This window comes from Carcharodon carcharias, chromosome 1 (genome assembly GCF_017639515.1).
Source record: "Carcharodon carcharias isolate sCarCar2 chromosome 1, sCarCar2.pri, whole genome shotgun sequence".
NCBI lineage: Eukaryota > Metazoa > Chordata > Chondrichthyes > Lamniformes > Lamnidae > Carcharodon > Carcharodon carcharias.
The window spans coordinates 43,546,190-43,567,730 of NC_054467.1; the positions used below are offsets into that span (position 1 = coordinate 43,546,190).

The window sequence follows — 21,541 nt, forward strand, 5'->3', positions numbered from 1 at the left end:
AGTCTCTACAGAGTGTTTGGACAAAGAATATTTATTCTAATTATGGGTTCAATAGCAAGGCTTGTTAATTATCAATCAGTGAGTGAGGATAAAGATTAGTAAACGCTTGTTTTCACAGATGTTTGTTGGGGCATGGATTACTCCAACATCGGGTCTTTGAGGCAGAGAGCATGGTATCTATTCAGGGGAAACTGACAAATGTTTGAAGCAAAGGTAATATGCTTGGCTGTGAGGAGAAAAAAGTCAGTGGAATTAACTTACATTACTGTAGCATGGAGTTAGCACAGAAACGATAGGCCAAGTAGCCTCCTTCTGTGCTGGAAACTCCTATAGTTGTAAGTAAAGAACAAGCATTCTCCAGAGCCAGTTCCTTAATATGAGGTTATGTAAGATGGTTAAAGTTGATCAATGAATAAATGAAAAATGCTGAACTGTGAAGACTTCACAGAAATATTGCTATTGTACTTGCATCACTGTTCGAGTTTACTGTGGATTTGGAAATATGGAAAGTGAAAACTTGATGTTAAGTATTAGGTTGTTTCTAAATAAGTTCAGTTGCCATTCTACTGCCAGGTCTTAAGCCATTGACCCTTTTGTTCAGCAGCTAGAAGGCATGAAGTACTTCCCAGGCAGAACATCCATTTAACTGCAAAGAGGGCTCACAGTCCCTATTTGCATGCCCCAGAGTTGCTGGATATGGGAAATGTTGGGGTCTTCCACTCCATGCCAATGAGTGTTTGTGCATCAGCTCTCAGTTATTGTTGCATCCCTATTTTCCATGGTTTCTTTACCATGTATGTTGAGCAATCCTGAAAACTAACTTACAGTCTTGTTGTTTAAAAGTATAACCAGGTATTGCATGATGTACTTTTTCACATATGTCTGTACAACCTTCACAAATTGTTCTTTGTTTTATCTCAACAGAATGGTAATTTTCTTCTGGCTACTTATCGATGCCAAGCAAATACCACCAGATTGGAACTAAAGGTACTATGAATTGGTAAAGATAGTGCAGTCATTAGTTAGAAAAAACTATTTTTGATAAAGTAATATGAAACCTTACCCAATCAGGAAAATTTCCCAAAATAAAAGCAAAAATGCTGGAAATACTCAGCAGATCTGGAAGTAACTATGGGGAGAGAATCAGGGTTAACGTTTCCTCAGAGCTAATGAAAAGTAATCAAACTGAAATGTTACTTTGTTTTTCTCTTCATAGATGCTGACAGTGCTGCAGTTTTTATTTTACGTTTCCAACATCCATAGTATTTTGCTCAGGAAAACACTCCACTTTGTTCCTGTTCATCTTGAATTTGTTTCACTCATCTTTTTGAATATCTCGCACCTTTCCATGAGCCTGACAGAGATTACCTTTCTATATCATCTGGCAATTTCCACTTAATTGAATTATTTTCTAAATCAATTTCCAAATTATTGAATCATTAATAGCTTCTGTTCTCACGAATATAAGGTACTTGCAATAATGTCTTTTACCTGTTGAGTTACTTGAGGTCATTCAAAACTCTGCTACCTGTACCTTAACACGCAGAAAGTCCCGTTCCCCTATCATCCCTGTGCTTGCTGACGTACATTGGCTCCCAGTCAAACAACGTAATTTTAGAATTTTCATCCTTGTTTTTAAATTCCTCCATGACCTCGCCCCTCCCAATCTCTGTAGTCTCCTCCAGCCCACAACACTCTGTGCTCCTCTAATTTTGGCTTCTTGTGCATTATCAATTATAATGCTCCACCTTTGGTGGCTGTGCCTTCAGTTGCCTAGGCCCCAAGCTCTGGAATATCCTCCCTACACCTCTCCTCTCTCTACCTTGCTTTCCTCCTCAAAATCTAACCTTTGATCATTGACCTGATATCTCCTTATGCGGCTTGGTTCATACTTTGTTTTATAATGTTGCAATGAAGCACCTTTGGACATTTCATTACATTAAAGGCACTAAATAAATATAAGTTGTTGTTCTTTAGTGAGTCCTCCAGAAGAATGGTCACACAGATTGACAATAAAAGGAACGCATCCAAAATGGGATACAAAAGTTGGGAATTTGATGAGTGTGGGAATTTGTTGCTGAGGGGAAGGAGATGCTGCTGTATGCTTCCAATACTTATGGTATTTAATTTAATCATGACCTGATAAGTATTTAACATTTTTTGTCCAGTACTGTAGTGCTTAATGCATTTTTTTTCTTTTATTTATTCATGGAATGTGAGTATCAATGGCAAGATCTGTGTATATTGCCCATTCCAAGAGAAGATGGTGGTCAGCTCTGTGGAAAAATAACTTATAAACTAAAAAGTAGATATGAATATTCTAAATAATCTAGACTAAGATATGGCAGAGCAAGTTGTATATCTGGAGTGCAGTACGTGGAGCCTGTGGACAACAGAAGTGTTTTGAATGAACACACCTGCATTTAGTGTCTTGGCCTTGAATCTCTTGACTAACAATGTTGAGACACTCCAGCACGTAAGGGAGGGAGAGAGGTATTTAGACAGTTGGCTCCAGACATCAGTCATACCTCATTGCATGGCCCAGGTTCAGGACCGGGTTGGTGTCTGCAGGTCAGATCAATGTTCTTATCTGTGAGGATAAGAATAAAGACTGTCAGAAGGACAGTCGGAGTGTGGAACATGACACCTTAGAGCAAGAGACTGGAAGAAGTAGTGGGGAAACGTCATGTGGTATTTGCAGTAGATTCAATAATTTTGAGGCTCAAAGAGCATCCTTTTTAAGCAGAATCAACAATCCCACATGGTACGTTGCCTGTCTGATGTCGGGGTGAGTGACATCTCAAACCATCTTGAATGAATATTGGAGAGGGTTGGGGAGGATTTAGTCATAGTGATCCATGTTGGGATCAACAAGATAGGAAAGAGTAAGTAAGAGGATTAAGTGAACAGGCAAATGGGTTTCAATGAAGGCACTAAAAAGGATAGAACAGGTACTTTCTAAATGGTGAAAAGCTAGAAACCGCAGAGATCCAAAGAGACTTTGATGTTCATTAATCACAGAGTCACAGAGTGCAGAAGAGGCCCTTCGGCCCGCCGAGTCTGCACCGACATGTGAGAAACACCTGACCTACCTACCTAATCCCATTTACCAGCACTTGGCCCATAGCCTTGAATGTTATGACGTGCCAAGTGCTCATCCAGGTACTTTTTAAAGGATGTGAGGCAGCTCGCCCCCACCAGCCTCCCAGGCTGTGCATTCCAGACCGTCACCACCCTCTGGGTAAAAAAGTTCTTGCTCACATCCCCCCCTAAACCTCCTGCCCCTCACCTTGAACTTATGCCCCTTTGTGACTGACCCTTCAACTAAGAGGAACAGCTGCTCCCAATCCACTCTGTCCATGTCCCTCATAATCTTGTACACCTCGATCAGGTCGCCCCTCAGTCTTCTCTGCTCCAACAAAAACAACCCAAGTCTATCCAACCTCTCTTCAAAACTTAAATGTTTCATCCCAGGCAACATCCTGATGAATCTCCTCTGCACTCCCTCCAGTGCAATCACATCCTTCCTATAATGTGGCAACCAGAACTGCAGACAGTACTCCAGCTGTGGCCTCACCAAGGTTCTATACAACTCCAACATGACCTCCCTACTTTTATAATCTATGCCTCAATTGATAAAGGCAAGGGTCTCATATGCCTTTTTCACCACCCCACTAACATGTCCCTCCACCTTCAGAGATCTATGGACACACATGCCAAGGTCCTTTTGTTCCTCAGAACTTCCTAGTGTCATGCCGTTCATTAAATACTTGCTTGTCAAATTACTCCTTCCAAAGTGTATCACCTCAAACTTTTCAGGGTGAAATTCCATCTGCCACTTATCTGCCCATTTGACCATCCCATCCTATCTATATCTTTCTGTAGCCCAAGACACTCAACCTCACTATTAACCCCCCAGCCAATCTTTGTGTCATCCGCAAACTTACTAATCCTACCCCCCACATAGTCATCTATGTCGTTTATATAAATGACAAATAATAGAGGACCAAGCACAGATCCCTGTGGTACGCCACTGGACACTGGCTTCCAGTCACTAAAGCATCCTTCTATCATCACCCTCTGTCTCCTACGACTAGGCCAATTTTGAATCCACCTTATCAAATTACCCTGTGTCCCATGTGCCTTCTCCATAAGTGTCCCATGTGGGAACTTGTCAAAGGCTTTGCTGAAATCCATATAATCTACATCAACTGCACTACCCTCATCTATACAGCTGGTCACCTCCTCAAAAAATTCAATCAAATTTGTTAGGCATGACCTCCCTCTGACAAAGCCATGCTGACTATCCCTGATCAAACCTTGCCTCTCCAAGTGGAGATAGATTCTCTCCTTCAGAATTTTCTCCAATAGTTTCCCTACCACTGACGTGAGACTCACTGGCCTGTAGTTCCCTGGCTTATCTCTACAACCCTTCTTAAATAGCGGAACCACATTAGCTGTTCTCCAGTCTTCTGGCACCTCCCCCGTGGCCAGAGAGGAATTAAAAATTTGTGTCAGAGCCCCTGCGATCTCCTCCCTTGCCTCCCTCAACAGTCTAGGATACAAATCATCTGGACCTGGAGGTTTGTCCACTTTTAAGCCTGCCAACACCTCCAATACCTTGTCACTCCCTATATCAATTTGCTTAAGAACCTCGCAGTCTCTCTTCCCGAGTTTGATACCTTCATCCTCATTCTCTTGGGTGAAGACGGTTGTGAAGTATTCATTCAACACTCTACCAATGTCCTCTGGCTCCACCCATAGATTGCCCCCTTGGTCCCTAATGGGCCCTACTCTTTCCCTCGGTTATCCTCTTCCCATTGATATACTTATAGAATATCTTGGGATTTTCCCTACTTTTGCCAGCCAGAGCTTTCTCATATCCCCTCCTTGCTCTCCTAATTGCTTTCTTAAGCTCCACCCTGCACTTTCTGTACTCCACTAATGCCTCGGTTGATTTGCTTCCCTTGTACCTGCTAAAAGCCTCTCTCTTCCTTCTCATCGTAACCTGACTATCTCTGGTCATCCATGGTTCTCTGGGCTTGTTACTCCTTCCTATCACCCTAAAGGGAACATGTTGAGCCTGTACCCTCCCCAGTTCTTTTTGAATACCTCCCACTGCTCCTCTGTAGATTTCCCCACAAGTAGCTGTTCCCAGTCTACCTTGGCCAGATCCTGCCTTATTTTACTAAAATCTACTCTCCCCCAGTCCAAAACGTATTTTTGCAACTTGTCTATTTCTTTGTCCATAACAAACTTAAACTGTACCATGTTGTGGTCACTATCACTAAAATGCTCCCCCCACCACCACCTCAGCCACCTGTCTGGCTTCATTCCCCAGAATTAGGTCCAGCATTGTGCCGTCTCTTGTTGGACCCTCTACGTATTGACCTAAAAAGTTCTCCTGTACACATTTCAAGAAATCCAATCCATCCAAGCCCTTAACACTATGTCTATTCCAATTAATGTGGGGAAAGTTGAAATCACCTAATATAATTACCCTTTTGTTATTGTTTTTACACACCTCCGCAAATTGTGCACATATTTGCTCTTTGATTTTCCACTGACTATTTGGGGGTCTGTAATAAACACCTAACAATGTGGCTGCCCCTTTTTTATTCCTAAGCTCTACCCACAAAGCTTCATTCGATGCCCCCTCCAAGATATCATCTCTCCTTACTGCAGTAACTGACTCCTTAACTATTAATTACATGCCTCCTCCTCTTATACCCCCTCCCCTGTCTTGCCTGAAGATTCTATATCCCATAATGTTGAACAGCCAATCCTGCCCCTCCCTCAAGCACATCTCAGTGATGGCTACTATATCACAATTCCACGTGTCAATCCTTACCCTTAACTCATCCAGCCTTGCCTTACTCCCTTGAAACTTAATGCAGCTGTACTCCCTCTGACTTGATTGTTTTACTGTAATACAATGTGTCCCTATTCTGCTAACATTCTATGTCCCCTCCCCTTGCCAAATTAGTTTAAACTCCTCCCAACAGCACTAGCAAACCCGCCTGCAAGGATGTTAGTCCCGCTCTGGTTCAGATGTAGACCGTTCTGCTTGTACAGGTCCCACCTTCCCTAGAAACGGTCCCAGTGATCCAGGGATCTAAAGCTCTCCCTTCTGCACCAACTCTTAAGCCACATTTTCATCTGTGCTATTCTCCTATTTCTGAGCTCGCTGGCACGTGGCACTGGGAGTAATCCAGAGATTACAACCTGAGAGGTCTTGCTTTTTAGTCTACTGCCTAACTCACTGAATTCTTGATTCAAGAGCTCATCCCTCTTTCTACCTACGTCATTGGTACCAACTTGAACCATGAACTCTGCCTTATCACCCTCCCCCCTTCAGGATGCCCTGCAGTCGTTCAGTGACATCCTGGACCCTGGCACCAGGGAGGCAACATACCATCCTGGAGTCACGTTGACAGTCACAGTAGCGCCTTTCTGTTCCCCTGACTATAGAATCCCCTATTACTATTGCTCTTCCTCCCTTCCTCCCCTCCTGTACAAACAGGCTGCTTGTAACCTCATCAGCCTCCAAAATGGAATACCGATTTGTGAGCGGGACCCCAGGGGACTCCTGAACTACCTGCCTTTTTCTCTTGGACTGCGTGATGGTCAACCATTCCCTTCCTTCCTCAAGCCCCTTCATCTGCGGTGTGACCACCTCTCTAAACGTGCTATCCACGATGTTCTCAGACTCACGGATGCTCCACAGTTTCCCCAGCCACCGTTCCAGCTGTGAAACTCGAGCTTCCAGGAGCTGCAGCTGGACACACTTCCTACACACATGCTGGTCCCGGACACTGGAAATGTCCCTGGCTTCCCACATGGAGCACAAGGAGCACACCACAACTTTGAGCTCTCCTGCCATGACGTATCCCTTTAAATTAAACCTTTTAAATCAATTACTCTAGGTCCCTTCTTTCCTCATCCTCATTACTATAGAATATACAAACTATAAACCACAAGAAGACCTTAAATAATAAGCGATTAAAGTAGTAAACACTTAGCCGACCTGACCCATTACTTAGCAGTCATTCCTTTCCCTTGTAGCCTCTACTGCTGGAGCAGGGCAAGACCACCCTCTGAAAATTTAAGAAGTTGGATAGCAAGGAAAAAATGCAAAGAGCACCTCTTCCCCTATGCACTGAATTCCCACTGTGCACCAAATTGCCAATACCCACTCTGGCTATGTCTCACTCAGGATGAGCTCTCTCCCCTATTCATGTGGAAGCACATTAATAGATCATTAAAATATCATGAACAGGTACAAAAAGTGATCAAAAGGCTAATAGAATGCTGGCCTCTACATTTAGAGGACCAGAATGCGAGGGAGTAGACTTAACCTATACAAAGCCTTGGTTTGACCACAGTCAGAGGAATGTGTGCAGTTCTGGGCACCATATCTTAGAGGGCGATATATTGGCCTTGGAGGGAATTCAATGTGGATTTACCAGAATGGTATGTGGACACCAGCAGGGTTAAATTGCTAGGAGAGATAACACAAACTAGGGTTGATTCCCTGGAACTTAGGAGGTTAAGGGATGGTTTGATCAAAATTTACAAGATATTCTGGAGAACAGCTAGGAGCAATAGAGAGAAACCACTTCTGTTGGCTGAGAAGTCTAAGACTGGGGGGGCATAGTCTGAAAAGTAGAACCAGACCTTAGGTGTGAAATTAGGAGACACTTCCACGCAAATGGGTGTTAGAAGTTTGGAACTCTGTTCTACAGATTGTTAATTGTAAATTTCAGATTTGTTAACCAAAGCTATTAAGTGATATGGGGCAAAAGGGTATCTGAAACTAGGTCACAGATCAGCTGTGATCTAATTGAATGGTGGAAAATGACCAAGGGGCTAAATGGCTTCCTCTTTCTATCTCTTTACCTACATTCCCTTACTAATTTGAGCTGCAGCTAGCTTTCACAGAATCATACAGTGCCCATCGAGTCTGCACCGACACTGTGCAGTCTGCACTGTGTTAATAGAGCTTTAAAAATAATGCTTGTGAGAAAATCTAGACTGGGTAATGTCAATGCATGCCTACTGTTTATTTTCAGAATTTTTTAGATTTTTCAGATTTCTTTAGGACATTCTAAAGTTGTGAAAGGCGGTTTATAAATGCAAATCTTTTAATAGATTGCAGGTTTTCAGCTTTTTTAATTTTTACATCACATGCCATTTTTGGGAAAATATTATTTTCAGATGAGATGCTAAGCTGTCTCAGCTGGATGTAAATGATCCTTTGACGCTACTTGAAGGATAACAGACGGGTTCACCTCATTGTTCTCGCCAATTATTTTTTGCTCAACCAGCAACATTATAACAAATTGTTTAGTCATTACTTCATTGCCGTTTCTACATACAAACTGGCTGCTGCCTTTACTACATGACAACTGATTACACTTCAAAAGTACTTAATTGGTTGTAAAGCACTTTAGGACATCCTAAATTTGTGAAAGGCGGTTTATAAATGCAAATCTTTCTTCTTGCACTCTCTTTAGTCTCCTTAATGAATCTTGAAAATGGAAATGAGAAACTTTTAATAGATTGCAGTCTTTCTTGGAATATTGAATTAGATTTATTGGACATTTAAAGTAAAGTAACCAGGTTCAGATTTCTGTCTAACTGAAAAAAATTAGACCTTTACCAGGATACTTTTTTTTTCAGAAGTGCCACTGATAAACCACTTAGCGACATACATGTACTGGAAGTGAGAAAAACCAACTTTTCTGTTTCTTCTCTGCATGTTGGAGATTCGAGGATCAATTTGTAGTCCTAATAAGGATCACTGTGAAATAGTTCTGACTTTGTGATTTTAAAGGCTGGAGACTATAGTCTGCTTTTCCAGAGTGTAAATTTCCTCTTCTTTCTACAGATTCGTTCCATAGAAGGACAACATGGAACACTACAAGCCTATATTACCCCTCGTCTCCAACCTAAAACTTGCCAGGTCCATCAGTATCAGATCAAACCACTCTCACTTCATCAGAGGGCACATGTTATTGATCCCAATAGGTAGGTTAATATAGTGGTCAATAGAAATGACTGGAGTGTGAGCAACATTTCAGCTTTTATGATTGGTAAATCATCTCCATGAGGCAGCATCTTATCAGCATGGATTTTCATTGAAGATTATTGAAGTAACATTAGAAATTAGGGTTTCCAGTATGCTTTATGAAATATAGTATTTCAGTCTGTCAGATGAGTACCTCAGCAAGGATATATTGGCCTTTGAGGGAGTGCAGTGCAGGTTGACCAGAATTTTACTAAAAGGGTTAAACTTTGAGGACAGGTTGAATAGACTAGGCTTGTATTCCCTTAAGTATAGAAAGATTAAGGAGTGATCTAATTGGAATATTTTAAGGTGATTAAAGGAATTGATAAGATAGATAGAGATCAGCTGCTTCCACTGGTACAGGAGTCCAGAACATGGGGGCATTAAGCTATTCAGGAATAATGTCAGGAAGCACTCTTTCACATGAAAGGTAGTGGAAATATTTACCTGCATCCCACCCCCAAACACTGCTGAGGCTAGGAGAATTGAAAATTTCAAAAATAAACCTCAAAGATTTTCTTAGGCAGGGAATACTGAGAACTATGAAACTAAGGTGGATAGATGGAGTTAAGATACAGATCATCCATGATATAATTAAATGGTGGAACCTCTTCTTAGATCCTTCAGTGTGTGACAACTCTGGAAGGTTTGAGGTGCTTTCTACTGTTTTAGATGATTTCTAGCCCTGGATTTCCATAGATATTTCAATTGCTCGTTTTGTTCTTTGAAAAAGAAAGTAACCATGAGGAACAGGTTTTGAAAAAAAAGTTTATTGCATATGCATGGTGTTCCAATTACTTTGAATTGTTTTTTGCTTCACTCAGACTGGGAAATAATTATAATAGTTGAATTTTTTCCTGGTTTAAAAACAAACAAGTTTCTCTGAGTAGAGTAGTTTGCAGTTATCAGAAGTAACATGGTACGCAGGTCAGAAACTATTCCCATTTTATCTTGAATTTACGTTGAAGGTCCGCAGTAAAGTGCTAATAACTTAATGATCTTAATAGGCCACAGGGAGAATTTATTAGATGATTCTATGAGCCCTAACATCAGTTCCTTATAGGTAGAAAGCCAGTCCATTTAACTCTAATGGTTCCCTTAAATGTGTGCTGCCGATAGTGTAGATGAATTGTTTAGTCCAGGAGGGTCTCTGGTTTGATACTCCGTGGTATTAAGGATGCTATCACCGCCCTCAGTGCTATTAGCTAGGTAGGCAGAAAAAATATTCCTGCTTTTGATCACTGTTAAGTGACTCCCGTCAGAATGTATAAGTGTGTCAAAACATTAGATGAGAATAAAATCAGGCTTGCTTTGCTGCCTTCAGTGTTCAAAGTGTGCTAACACACATGAAGGCTGGCTACTTGGGCAAGATACTAGTAACCATAGAATTGCACTCTGACATGAGCTTTCAGGATTGTCAACATTCCTTTTTATTCTTTCATGGGATGTGAGTGTCACTGACAAGGCCAGTATTTGTTGCCCATCCCTGATTGCCCTTGAACTGAGTGGCTTGCTAGGCCACTACAGAGGGCAGTTAAGAGTCAACCACACTGCTGTGGATGTGGAGTCACATGTAGACTAGACCAGGTAAGGATTGCAGATTTCCTTCCCTAAAGGATATTAGTGAACCAGATGGATTTTTACAACAATCGACAATCACTGAGACTAGCTTTCAATTCCAGATTTTATTAATTGAATTTAAATTCCACCACTCGCCCAGTGTTTTGTGGTGGCATCATGATGAACGGAGCAAAAATAGCAGAGGATTATCCATTGAATACGGAGGCTGGTGGGGTTGAAGGTGAGGAGAAGGGGAACCCTATGATGGTTCTGTGAGGGAGGGGAAGGGTGAGAGCAGAAGTGCATGAAATAGATCAGACACGATGGAGGGCCCTGCCAACCATGGGGTTGGGGGGTGGGGAAGAATCCTCAGTTGAGACAAATGAAGACATAATGGAAGCATTAGTATAGAAGGTTGTTTTGTCTGAACACGTGACAGAGAAACTGGGTGAATACCATAACATGTTATGGCTGCTCTGAGCTGGAGCTTCAGTGTCAGTGCTACAGTTTGCCTTGGTTTCTTTAGATTTGGATAGGAAAATTTAGGGCCTTTATGCAATGACTGCTTTTGAAAATATGCATATTACATATGGTGATTAAGGACAGCATCTGCTCTAACTGGCATAAAAACAGAAAATGCTGGAAATATTTAGTTAAGTTTGATGACGTCTACCGAGAGAGAGAGCGAGAGAGAGACAATTAATGTTTCAGGTTAATGACCTTTCATGAAAACTGTACTGATGTTCACTGTGTAACCTCACACTTAAAAGAACATTTGATGAATTGTACTCCTGTCACTGCTTTCAGAAGAAAGTGGGCAATGGCAGAAAATTGGCGAGGGAATATCATTGTAACTCTCCATGGTTGTTAATTTTGCCTTTTTTTCTTCTCTTTTCTGTAACTCAGGCCAATGAATACACTGACACTCACAGGACAGTTCAGCTTTGCAGAAATTCATTCCTGGGTTGTCTTCTGTCTGCCCGAAGTACCAGATAAAGTTCCGGTGGGTGATAGCATCACATTTTACTTTCAGAACACCTTCCTGGAAACACAATTGGAATGTTCCTACAAGTAAGAGAAATGACTACACTGGCTGGATATCATTGCTGGTTTGTTCATTGAATGGTAATCTAAACATTGCATTAATTTTTAATAAAGCTACCATTTTATTAAGCAGTGGCGTACATCTTAATTTGCCATTATGATCTAAATTTAACTCTTCAAGCACAGCTTGATTTAAAAGTCTGTTATATCACCTAACATGACAATGTATTATAATATTGAAAACAACCTGCACAAAATAAACCATTTGCTTGCAACAGTCTTAAGCTGTAATTATACGATAATGAGCACAAGCACAAACCAACATTACACAACATGCTGGAAGGGGTCTCTTATTCAGGATCTCAATGTGCTCCAGAGTTATGCTGCCATTTTTGCATTAAAATGCATGTTAAAAGACATTTTGGATCACTGCAAAAGTGTTAATATCATTGCACGCTTAATTCTTATAAACTAATCACAATATCCCTTGGGAAAACAAGAGACTTTTGACATTTTAGTAGAAGTTCTACGCAGGACTAAAACTCTGAAATTCTCTCTCTCTGCCTTCACCTCTCTCCTTTAAGATGCTCCTTAAAACCTATCTCTTGGACCAACCTTTTTTTCACCTGTCCTAATGTCGTCACCTTTGGATCAAAGTCCATATTTATCTGATTACATTCCTGCAAAGCGCCTTCAGACATTATACTCTATTAATGGAGCTATATAAATGCAACTTATTATTCACTTGAAAGATCTGCCTTTTACCTCTTTTTTGATAACTTTGAATGATAAATGTAGTGAATTGCTTTGGAAAAAGAACACTTCCTTTCTATGCTTTCTTGCATCTAATTGCTCCTGCTAATCGGTTTTCCCCCAACCCTCAAACTGCATGTACCAAAATGGCCTGGAGGCAAGAATATGTCGGCATGTCAGCCGGTGCGGGAAATTGGGGACCAGTCTGCTTCTGACCCTGCCTTTGTGGCCATTTAAAAATTTGGCCCATGGTGAATGGGAACAGTGTAATGTACGGTGATGTACTTGATTAATTTATTTACTTTTTCTGTTACTGACAACTCTGGGACTCAATTTAACTACATTTGTATGTGGTTTATTTGTACATTTTCTTTCAAACTTCTCTCATATTAAACTTTTAGTATCATCAGTCCATAAGTAGCCCTGGAGGAAATGAACTGGGCTATATAAAATATTTATTAAATCAGCATCAGTTAATTGCAGCTTACTCTGAGTTATTTTGGTTTCTTTCCAGTAGATTTGCTTTTGAGAATTATTTAATTATTGTTCTTTGAATTTGATTTTAGAAAAGGTGAAGGAACTTTTAAATCTGACAACATCTCTACTATTTCGATCCTGAAAGATATATTAACAAAAGAAGCTACAAAAAGAAAAATCAATCTCAACATCTCGTATGGTGAGAACAAACCCACAATTTAATTCAGTGTTCTTTTCAGATCCTAGAATTCCATTACTTATGACATGTTTTTCCTGAGTGATGTGTCTTTTTAAAGATGTTAATGAGGAATCCATAAAATACACGTTACAATTAATCCATCCCAAATTGGAACATCAGTTGCTTTTGGCGAAGAAAGTCCAGTTGATCGATGCTTTGAAGGTAAGTTGCACAGATAATGTAATGAACATGCTGAGTGAATCTTTTGAGCAGATATTCCCTCTAGCCTATTTTCTCCCTCACCACACCTCCCCACCAACCCCCGTCTCTTTTCTCTCCCTTTTTCTCTCACTCTCTCTTTCACACACACGCGCAAAACAGGTATGCATCTAAGAATACTGTGCTACAACAGTCCTTTCAATTGCAGTGGCAGGATTGTCAGAAATTCTGTTGTATTGAATTTTTCTAATAGGAAATAATTTTTGAGACTCTAAAAGCTGTTCCTTTTTACCAACTAAATAAAAAAAATCAAAACAAATAGTGTTGCAAAGCCAGATTAGGTTTGATTAACTTTCCAAGACTGATTACTGGTTCTGCTAAACTTCTTGTATGGGGAAAAAAAAATGCAGCCATGTTAGACAGCAATCCACCTTCAGCAATCAAATATAGTTGGCCTTATAAGTGCACTTTTTGTAAACTAGTGCAGTGCTTAAGGTTGCTGTGTCACTGGAATGAAGCACAAATCTTTGGGTGCACGGCTTTTAACAGTTTGGGAGAAGTGGCACATTTCAACTTAGCGCCTTGCAGTTCCAATCACTCCATGACTTCACTCCCCCTGCCAGTACACTGGCCCAGGAGTGCTGTATTATCTGAGTTGCCATCTTAGCAAGTCTGGCAGGATTACATTGGAATTGCTGTTGGCTACATTTTGGGTACCAATGTAAACTGGCACTACTGACACTAATACAAAAACATTTTAAAGGTACTGGAGAGAGAAGCTCTGACAGGTTGAATGACCCTTTTCTCAATTTGGATTTGTATAGTTATTTTCTTTTTACTCCTCTTGTTCCTTCCTCTCCTTCCCTTTCTCTCTCACATTCATGCCATCGTCATTTCTTCCTCTTGGATACTTTTTCCCCCACAAACCCCTTTCCACCCTTTCACTATTCCCCTGCCTTTCTACTTTCCTGCCACTATTCTAGGCTTGAATCCCTTTTGGATAATCCCACAGTTGCCCTTTGTTCCCTTATCAGCGATCTTCAAAGGACTCATCTCATAAAAGTATCATAGAACATTACAGTACAGAAGGCAGCCATGCCTGTCACCATGCCTATACCAGCTCTTTGAAGGAGCTCTCCAATTAAACTTAGATTGGAACTTGGGGCAGGAGGATGAGTGGTGTGGGGGTAAATGTGGCTGGGACAGTGAGATTTGGACTTTGGGGGTGGCAGGGTGTAGATTGGGGCTGGTGATGGTGAGGAGATCGGGGCAGAGGAATACTGGGGATCAGGACAATTGGAGTTTTGGCAGAGTGGAGGAAAATGAGTAATGGGCTGATGTGGACTTGGCTAGGCATGGGACCAAGCATTTCCTGCAGAGCTAAGAGTAGCGACAGCAGGAATGTGGCGAGTGGGTGCAGTGCTGAGAGAGGAATAGCCAACAAAGGAGTGAATGAAACCTAGGGAACTCTATTGTGGGTAAATAGTGAAAGATTGTTTCTACTGTTGGGTGAAAGAAGAATAAGGGGACAGAGAATGATGATTCTCATTGTACATCACAAGCTCCAATACATAGGAGATGCAGTAGAGCCAAGTGTAGGCTGGCAGTGGAGCACAGTAATGCTATGGATTTGGAAAAGCAATCCTGTTCTTCCAAGCTCCACAATGGGGCAGTGAAATGCTTTCCCTGCCATGTCTTCAGTATCCTCCAACAGTCTTTTTAAGGACAGTTATTTTGGTGACTGTAGAACTGGAAAAACTGGTTGAAGCAGGCTCCACTTAACTTTTCATGCATTTTTCAGAAGGGTCCTGAAACATGAGCGCCATCTGAAACATTGCTGCCAACTCTCACCAAGTCCCATTCACCCAGCACTCCTTTGTCCACTGACCTGCATTAGCCTCCCATCCACCAACGTATCAAATGTAAATTTCTCAACCTTGTGTTCAAATCCATTCATGGCCGCCACACTTCTTATCTCTGTAAACTGCCCTGCAAACTCTGGTCTCTTGTGCATCTTGCACTCCACTATTCCCATCATGCTTATCTAAACGTACATTGTTGTCGTGCTTCCAGTTGTCTGTCCCAAATCTCTCAAATACTTTCCTAATACTTGCCACATCTCAACCTGTGTCTCCTCCTTAAAAACTATTTCCTTTACTTGCCATCTTGATTTCCTCATCTTTGGTTCAATGCCAATTTTTGTCTGATTATGCTTTTGTTTTGGAATGATTTTCTTAAGTTAAAAATGTCATATAAATGCAAGTTATTTTTATATTGACAGCAATGGTAGAATATCGAGGGTTTCTGAAATTAAGTGTAATGATCTGTGAGATTAGATGATCCATTTCATTGCAGGAGTTACAGCTGTATGAAGGGAATGTGGATTTCCTAATACCTGAATACCGTTGCATTTTAGAGGAAGCTGATAATCTGCTGGAAGAGTATAAGAAACAACCTGCTCACTTGGAGAGATTGTATGGCAAGTACTATAACTGGAGAGAAGGAATACTATGACTAGTTGAAAACATAGAATTCTCTTTCAAGTGCATGTTACGCAGCACAACCTGGGACCTACCTTTTCCGTTGGTTTTAGAAGGAGAGGAGAAACTAAAAGCAATCATCTTTTTTAAGCTTCATTGTGACTTGCACTATTAATACTTTTGAAATTCTTCTTAATGGGATTGTATGTTCAAGCACAAACATTCTCAGGTGAGTCAGAGAAGATTAAAGCTCCTAAAGCAGCAAACCTGGCCATCAAATGATCTGCTCCTTTGCTCCTAAAGGTGGCAGCATTGGTGGGTTATGGGTCCACAGGTGAAGATCATCCTTCGGTACCTCCTAAATATTTAATCAACAGCAACAACATCCACTTACATAGTGCTTTTAACATTGTAAAACATCCCAGTGTTCTCCATGGAGGTGATTATCAGACAAATATTTGACATCGAGACACACGTTAGTCCAGATGACCAAAAGCTTGCATAAAGAGTGAGGCTATAAGAAGTGCCCTAAAGGAGGGAAGTAAGCTAGAGTGGCTTAGGAAGGAGTTCCAGGGCCTAGGCAGCTGGGGGCATTGTTATCAATGGTGAAGTGCTTGAAATTGGATACACAAGAGGCCAGAATTGGAAGAGTGCAGAGATCTTGTAGGCTTGTCAGGGTGAGAAGGCTACAGATATAGAGAGTGGTAAGGCCACAGTCACTGTCACATAGGATTTCATTTGTGACTTTGATAAGAACTGTTTCTGCACTTTGGCAGGACAGAAACCCGATTGGAGAGATTCAGACATGTTACAGGAAAGGTGAGTTTGGATTTGGGAGGCGATAACATGTTCAAGGACTTTATACATTATTATTAAAAGTTCAAAAATTGTAATTTTAACTGTGGTGTGTGTGTATTCTCTAGATTACAGCGATGGCTACACTTCCAAAGTACTTCATAGGTTTTAAATTGTTCATCAAAGGAGCATAGATGTACTCAAAGGACTAAATAGCCTGTTTGTGCTATATTGTTCTATGATTACTAAGTTTCCATTTGTTAAACCACAAAGGAAATGCATAGCATTTTAACAAAATCTAGATGCATCTTTATATTCATACTAATTTTCCTTTTTCTTCCTCAAATAGGCATGATAACTGACCTCTTCATAGATAAATTCAAATTCAAAGGCACCAACGTGAAAACCAAGGTTCCTCTTTTGCTGGAGATTTTAGATAATTATGATCCTAAAAGTCTCATGGCCTTCTTTGATTCAGCCTAGAGAAACTACCCAAAGCCTATTGAAAAGCAAATGTAATGCTGCTGATCATGGCTATTTTATAATAGTGACATGCTATGATTTGAAGCAGTAGTGGAACAGGCATTCAATTTTATTGATGGGGAGGATGAAAATCATGTTACTCTAAAGGTATTTAAGGGATGAATTTCTCTCAATCGTCTGCCATGACTTTGGCAGATGATCTGTGAAAACCCTGGGGAATTGGTATAAGCAGTTTTTATGCTGCTGCTCTAGGTCTCCATGGACCTTCTCCCAAATTTATAGCACATGAGTGGGAGAACCCTTGTGGAATTTTACCCTTTAATATCCTGCAAAATACACTGTAATATATGATGTAAATATGAGCTTTTTTAAAAAATGTTAGTTGTGAGTATTAAAAATGCCTTTTCCTCTCCTTTGAAATGTGGAAATAATTGATGCAGTGTTATTTTCACAATCTCCTCCTGAACCAGCACTATTGCTTATACTTGTCATCATAAAATATCTGGCATAGACCAGAAGCCCATATACTTTGTAGGCTAATGTGTTAACCTCTGGATTTTACAATTGTATTTTCCATCTGTGGGTGCCAGTATGTACACTTTTTTGAGACATACTCAATTTTTGACATATTGGGGTAATAAAATACATAGATATGGAATCACTCTTATTAATATCATGTACATATAAAATAATGTTAATATTATGTAATACTTATAGGAAAATATTAAATAGTACAATTCCCTATATGCATTATTTTTACAGTAACATTAGTTTTAGCAAATCTTTTTCAATGTTATTGTTTGTTCCTGATAATTTTGCGGAACTGAAATTTTACCAGGTAACTTCATATACTGAAAAATGTGTAACAGTGGTCATAATTTTGCGGCAAATACAATCTATCATTGTCTTTCCGATAATGTTACATTTAAGCAGTTGTTTGCTGAACATTTTTTTAAACTTCTGTTCTTTCATTGCACTAATTAGTCATTGATGCACTGATTGTATTGTAAATAGAATTGATTGTAAATATCGTGGTGCTGAAAATATCATATTAAATTGTAATATGTTCATCAGATATCCGTTACAACACTTTATTGGTTTAGGTGACATCTTTCTGTTAAAAACCTAACAGAAGAATTGATGTAAGAATGTAAAAAAAAGGACTGGGACATAAGGTAAACTATCCTTCTTTACCTGTCTGCAGCCTTTGACATGGGCGACCACAACATCCTCCTCCAGTGCCCCTCCTTTGTTGTCCAGCTGGGTGGGACTATCCTTGCCAAGTTTGATTCTCATCTATCCAATTGTAGTCAGTGATTTCTCTTCTTGCTCCCATACTGTTGCTTCTGGTGTTCCCCAAGGATCTATTCGTGGCCCCATCTTGTTCATGCTATCTCTTCATGCTGTCCCTCAGTGACATCATCTGAAAACAGTGTCAGTTTCCACATGTATGCTGACGATCAACAGTTCTATCTCACACCACCTCTCTTGCAACACTGCTTGTCTAAGATCCAATTCTGGATGAACAGAAATTTCCTCTAGATAAATATTAGGAAGACTGAAGCCATTGTTGTTAGTCCCTCGTACAAACTCCGTTCCCTAACTACAAACTCCATCCCTCTCCTTGGCAACATGTTGAGATTAAACCAAGCTGTTCGCAACCTTGGTGTCATATTTGACCTCGATGATGGCCTATTTCCATCTCTGTAACACTATCTGATTCAGCCTTGCCTCAGCTGTTCTTCTGAAACCCTCAATCATGCCTTCGTTATCTCAGAATCACAGAAATGTTACAGTGCAGAAGGAGGCAATTTGGTCCATTGTGTCTGTACCCATTCTCTGAATGAGCGATTCACTTAGTGCCGTTCTCTTGCCTTCTCCCAGTAACCCTGAACATTCATCTTTTTAGATAACTGTCTAATTCCCATTCCAGTGCTTCAATTGAACCTGCCTCCACCACGCTCTCAGGCAATGCATTCCAGACCCTACCAACTTGCCGCATGAAAAAGTTTTTCCTCATGTCATTTTTTCTATGTTTCGTATTGAGTTAAAGTTCCACATTTAATTTGTCGGTGTTCCAACTGGAGTCCAGACAGTGAGTGTTATGAGACGATGGTGATAATTTGAAAACAAGCATGAGAATTTTAAAATCAAGATGTTGCTTGACCAGGAGCCAGTGTAGCTCAGGGGTGATAGGTGAACAGAACTTGGTGCAAATTAGGTCATGGGCAGTAGAGTTTGGATGACCTCCAGTTTCTGGAGGGAAGAATATGGGAGACCAGGCAGGAATGCATTGGAATAATCAAGTAGAGGTAACAAAGACATGAATGAGGGTTTCATCAGCAGATAGCTGAGGCAGTGGCAAAGTCAGGTGATGTTAGAGGTGGAAATAGGTGGACTTAGTGATGGTGCAAACATGGGGCTGGAAGTTCATCTTGGGGTCAAATATGACACCAAAGTTGCAAATAGTTTGGTTTAGTCTCAGACTGTTTCCAGGGAGAAGGATGGAGTCTAGTTAGGGAACAGAATTTGGAATGAGGATTGAAAATAATGATTTCAATCTGCCCAATATTTAACTGGAGGAATATTTTATAATGTTCTCTGTTAATAAGTTTTCAAAATTGTGCAGAACATTATAGTAACGGGTTATTATGACGATTTGGTTTTCATAAGATAGTGACTGCTGATATACAAGAGCTCAGCTATTTTGTAGTTCATTAATCTACCACATGGTGGCCACTAAACCAAATATCAGAAGTAAAAGTGATTTTTGGACAGTTCCACAAACGGCCTGCTTCCCAAACCTTGGTCATAAGATATTTATGAATAAGGAAGGCCGTTTGGCCAATTTTATTGATGCATCCAGAAAATCCGTACACCTATTGACAGATCTAATTGTTTCATCTGGAAAAACTCAGCAGGTCTGGCAGCATCGGCAGAGAAGAAAAGAGTTGACGTTTCGAGTCCTCGTGACCCTTCAACAGATGCTGCCAGACCCGCTGAGTTTTTCCAGGTAATTCTGTTTTTGTTTTGGATTTCCAGCATCCACAGTTTTTTGTTTTTATCTAATTGTTTCATCAATGATTCCAGTGTTTTCACCTTAAACCAGAAGTCCATTCTATGTGTTTACTCTTTGTGTAAAGAAGAACTTCCTGGTATCAGTCCAATAGTTCTTTTTTACTAGACTAAATCTGCAATCCCTTCACCTATATCCATGGTTTCATTTAATGTAATTCTCAATGCATATTTTGAATGCTATTCTGCACCAGAGCCCATTACTTCTACTTTTTCCCCCTCAGTTCCACTCTCCTCCACCTGTCATAGATCTATGCCACCTTTTCATTTCTCAGATGCTTTCCCTCCATAATCCCTAAACCAAGCCATCACACTTCCTTAACCTTCCTTCTCTTTCCTGCCACGGACCCTGGCTGAATCCCCCTTACTGTGGACAAATCCAATGAGATCTTGGCTTTAAGTGGAACTCGGCTTATGAATAGTGACACTTTGCCCCTTAACGAAGCCATCAGACCCAGCTATATTTCCCCACCTGGCCCACCCAAATTTCTGTGATGACAGGTTAGCTGTTATGACCACGTTGCATCTTGGTCTTGCCCCCTATTTTTCTGACAGCATCACATTGTTTCATCCCTTGTCTCTCCTGACCTGGAACCCTGGTTTCTTTTTCTCCGGATATACACTGTGCTTTCCAATTATAGCTTCTTCACTAAGCAATTCCTCATCTTTGGTGATTTCAGTCTCCATCTTGACTTTCCTTGCTCTCCCTGAATTTACTGCCCTCATATCGTTCCTAAATCTCTCCCTCTAAACCTCTGCGACCAGGAATTCATGCCCATTCCCTCAACCTTGCCATGTCCCACAGCTTCCCTACTCCAGTGGTCTCAAAAACTGACAAAGCCATCTCCAATTGCATTCCTGCCTCCATCATCAATGACATCTCCATACTTCTTCCAACTCCATTTTACTTATCCATTGGGGGGAAAAAAACTCAATCTAAGTTGTTTCTAATTATGCATTCGACTGCTGACCGCAATAACTTTGCCACACTAACTCTGAAGCTGATGCTCAACCACTCCTCTGCTTCTACTTTTGTCCTTTCTCAAGCAAAATTGTATCTCACTCGGATCATTTCCACCATCTTCAATCTGTCAAGGCCAAGGGTCGCACACTTGAACATATCTGGTGCACAACTTGGCCTCATTCTTCATTGACAAAATAATCTGGAGAGCAAAGACACCCCTGTTCCTCACAACTAATACCTCTTTAAATTCTCCTCCCCAGCACTCAGGAACATATGAACTTTTGTCACCAAACTAGAAACCATCTCTTCAGGAACCTCTGATGCTTTGGAGGTTCCAGAACAATGTAGCATATCCTTGAAATTAGAACTAAGCTGTTCAGGGGTGATCTAAGGAAGCACTTCTGTACACAAAGGATAGTGGAAATCTGGCACTCTCTTTCAAA

At 40.7% G+C, this 21,541-nt stretch overlaps 1 protein-coding gene across 2 annotated transcripts in view; it reads left to right on the plus strand.

Moving 5' to 3' along the window:
- The window catches only part of bbs7 (Bardet-Biedl syndrome 7), a 61,281-nt gene extending 43,149 nt beyond the window's left edge, over positions 1 to 18,132 (plus strand). For both annotated transcript variants that reach the window (XM_041194241.1, XM_041194249.1), the window contains 7 exons: positions 925 to 987; positions 8,891 to 9,030; positions 11,537 to 11,701; positions 12,994 to 13,103; positions 13,201 to 13,304; positions 15,657 to 15,780; positions 16,926 to 18,132. In XM_041194241.1, the coding sequence (XP_041050175.1) occupies positions 925 to 987; positions 8,891 to 9,030; positions 11,537 to 11,701; positions 12,994 to 13,103; positions 13,201 to 13,304; positions 15,657 to 15,780; positions 16,926 to 17,059 (840 nt within the window). In that variant the 3' untranslated portion in view covers positions 17,060 to 18,132. The remainder of the gene's footprint in view (positions 1 to 924; positions 988 to 8,890; positions 9,031 to 11,536; positions 11,702 to 12,993; positions 13,104 to 13,200; positions 13,305 to 15,656; positions 15,781 to 16,925) is intronic.
- Positions 18,133 to 21,541: the final 3,409 nt, after the last annotated feature.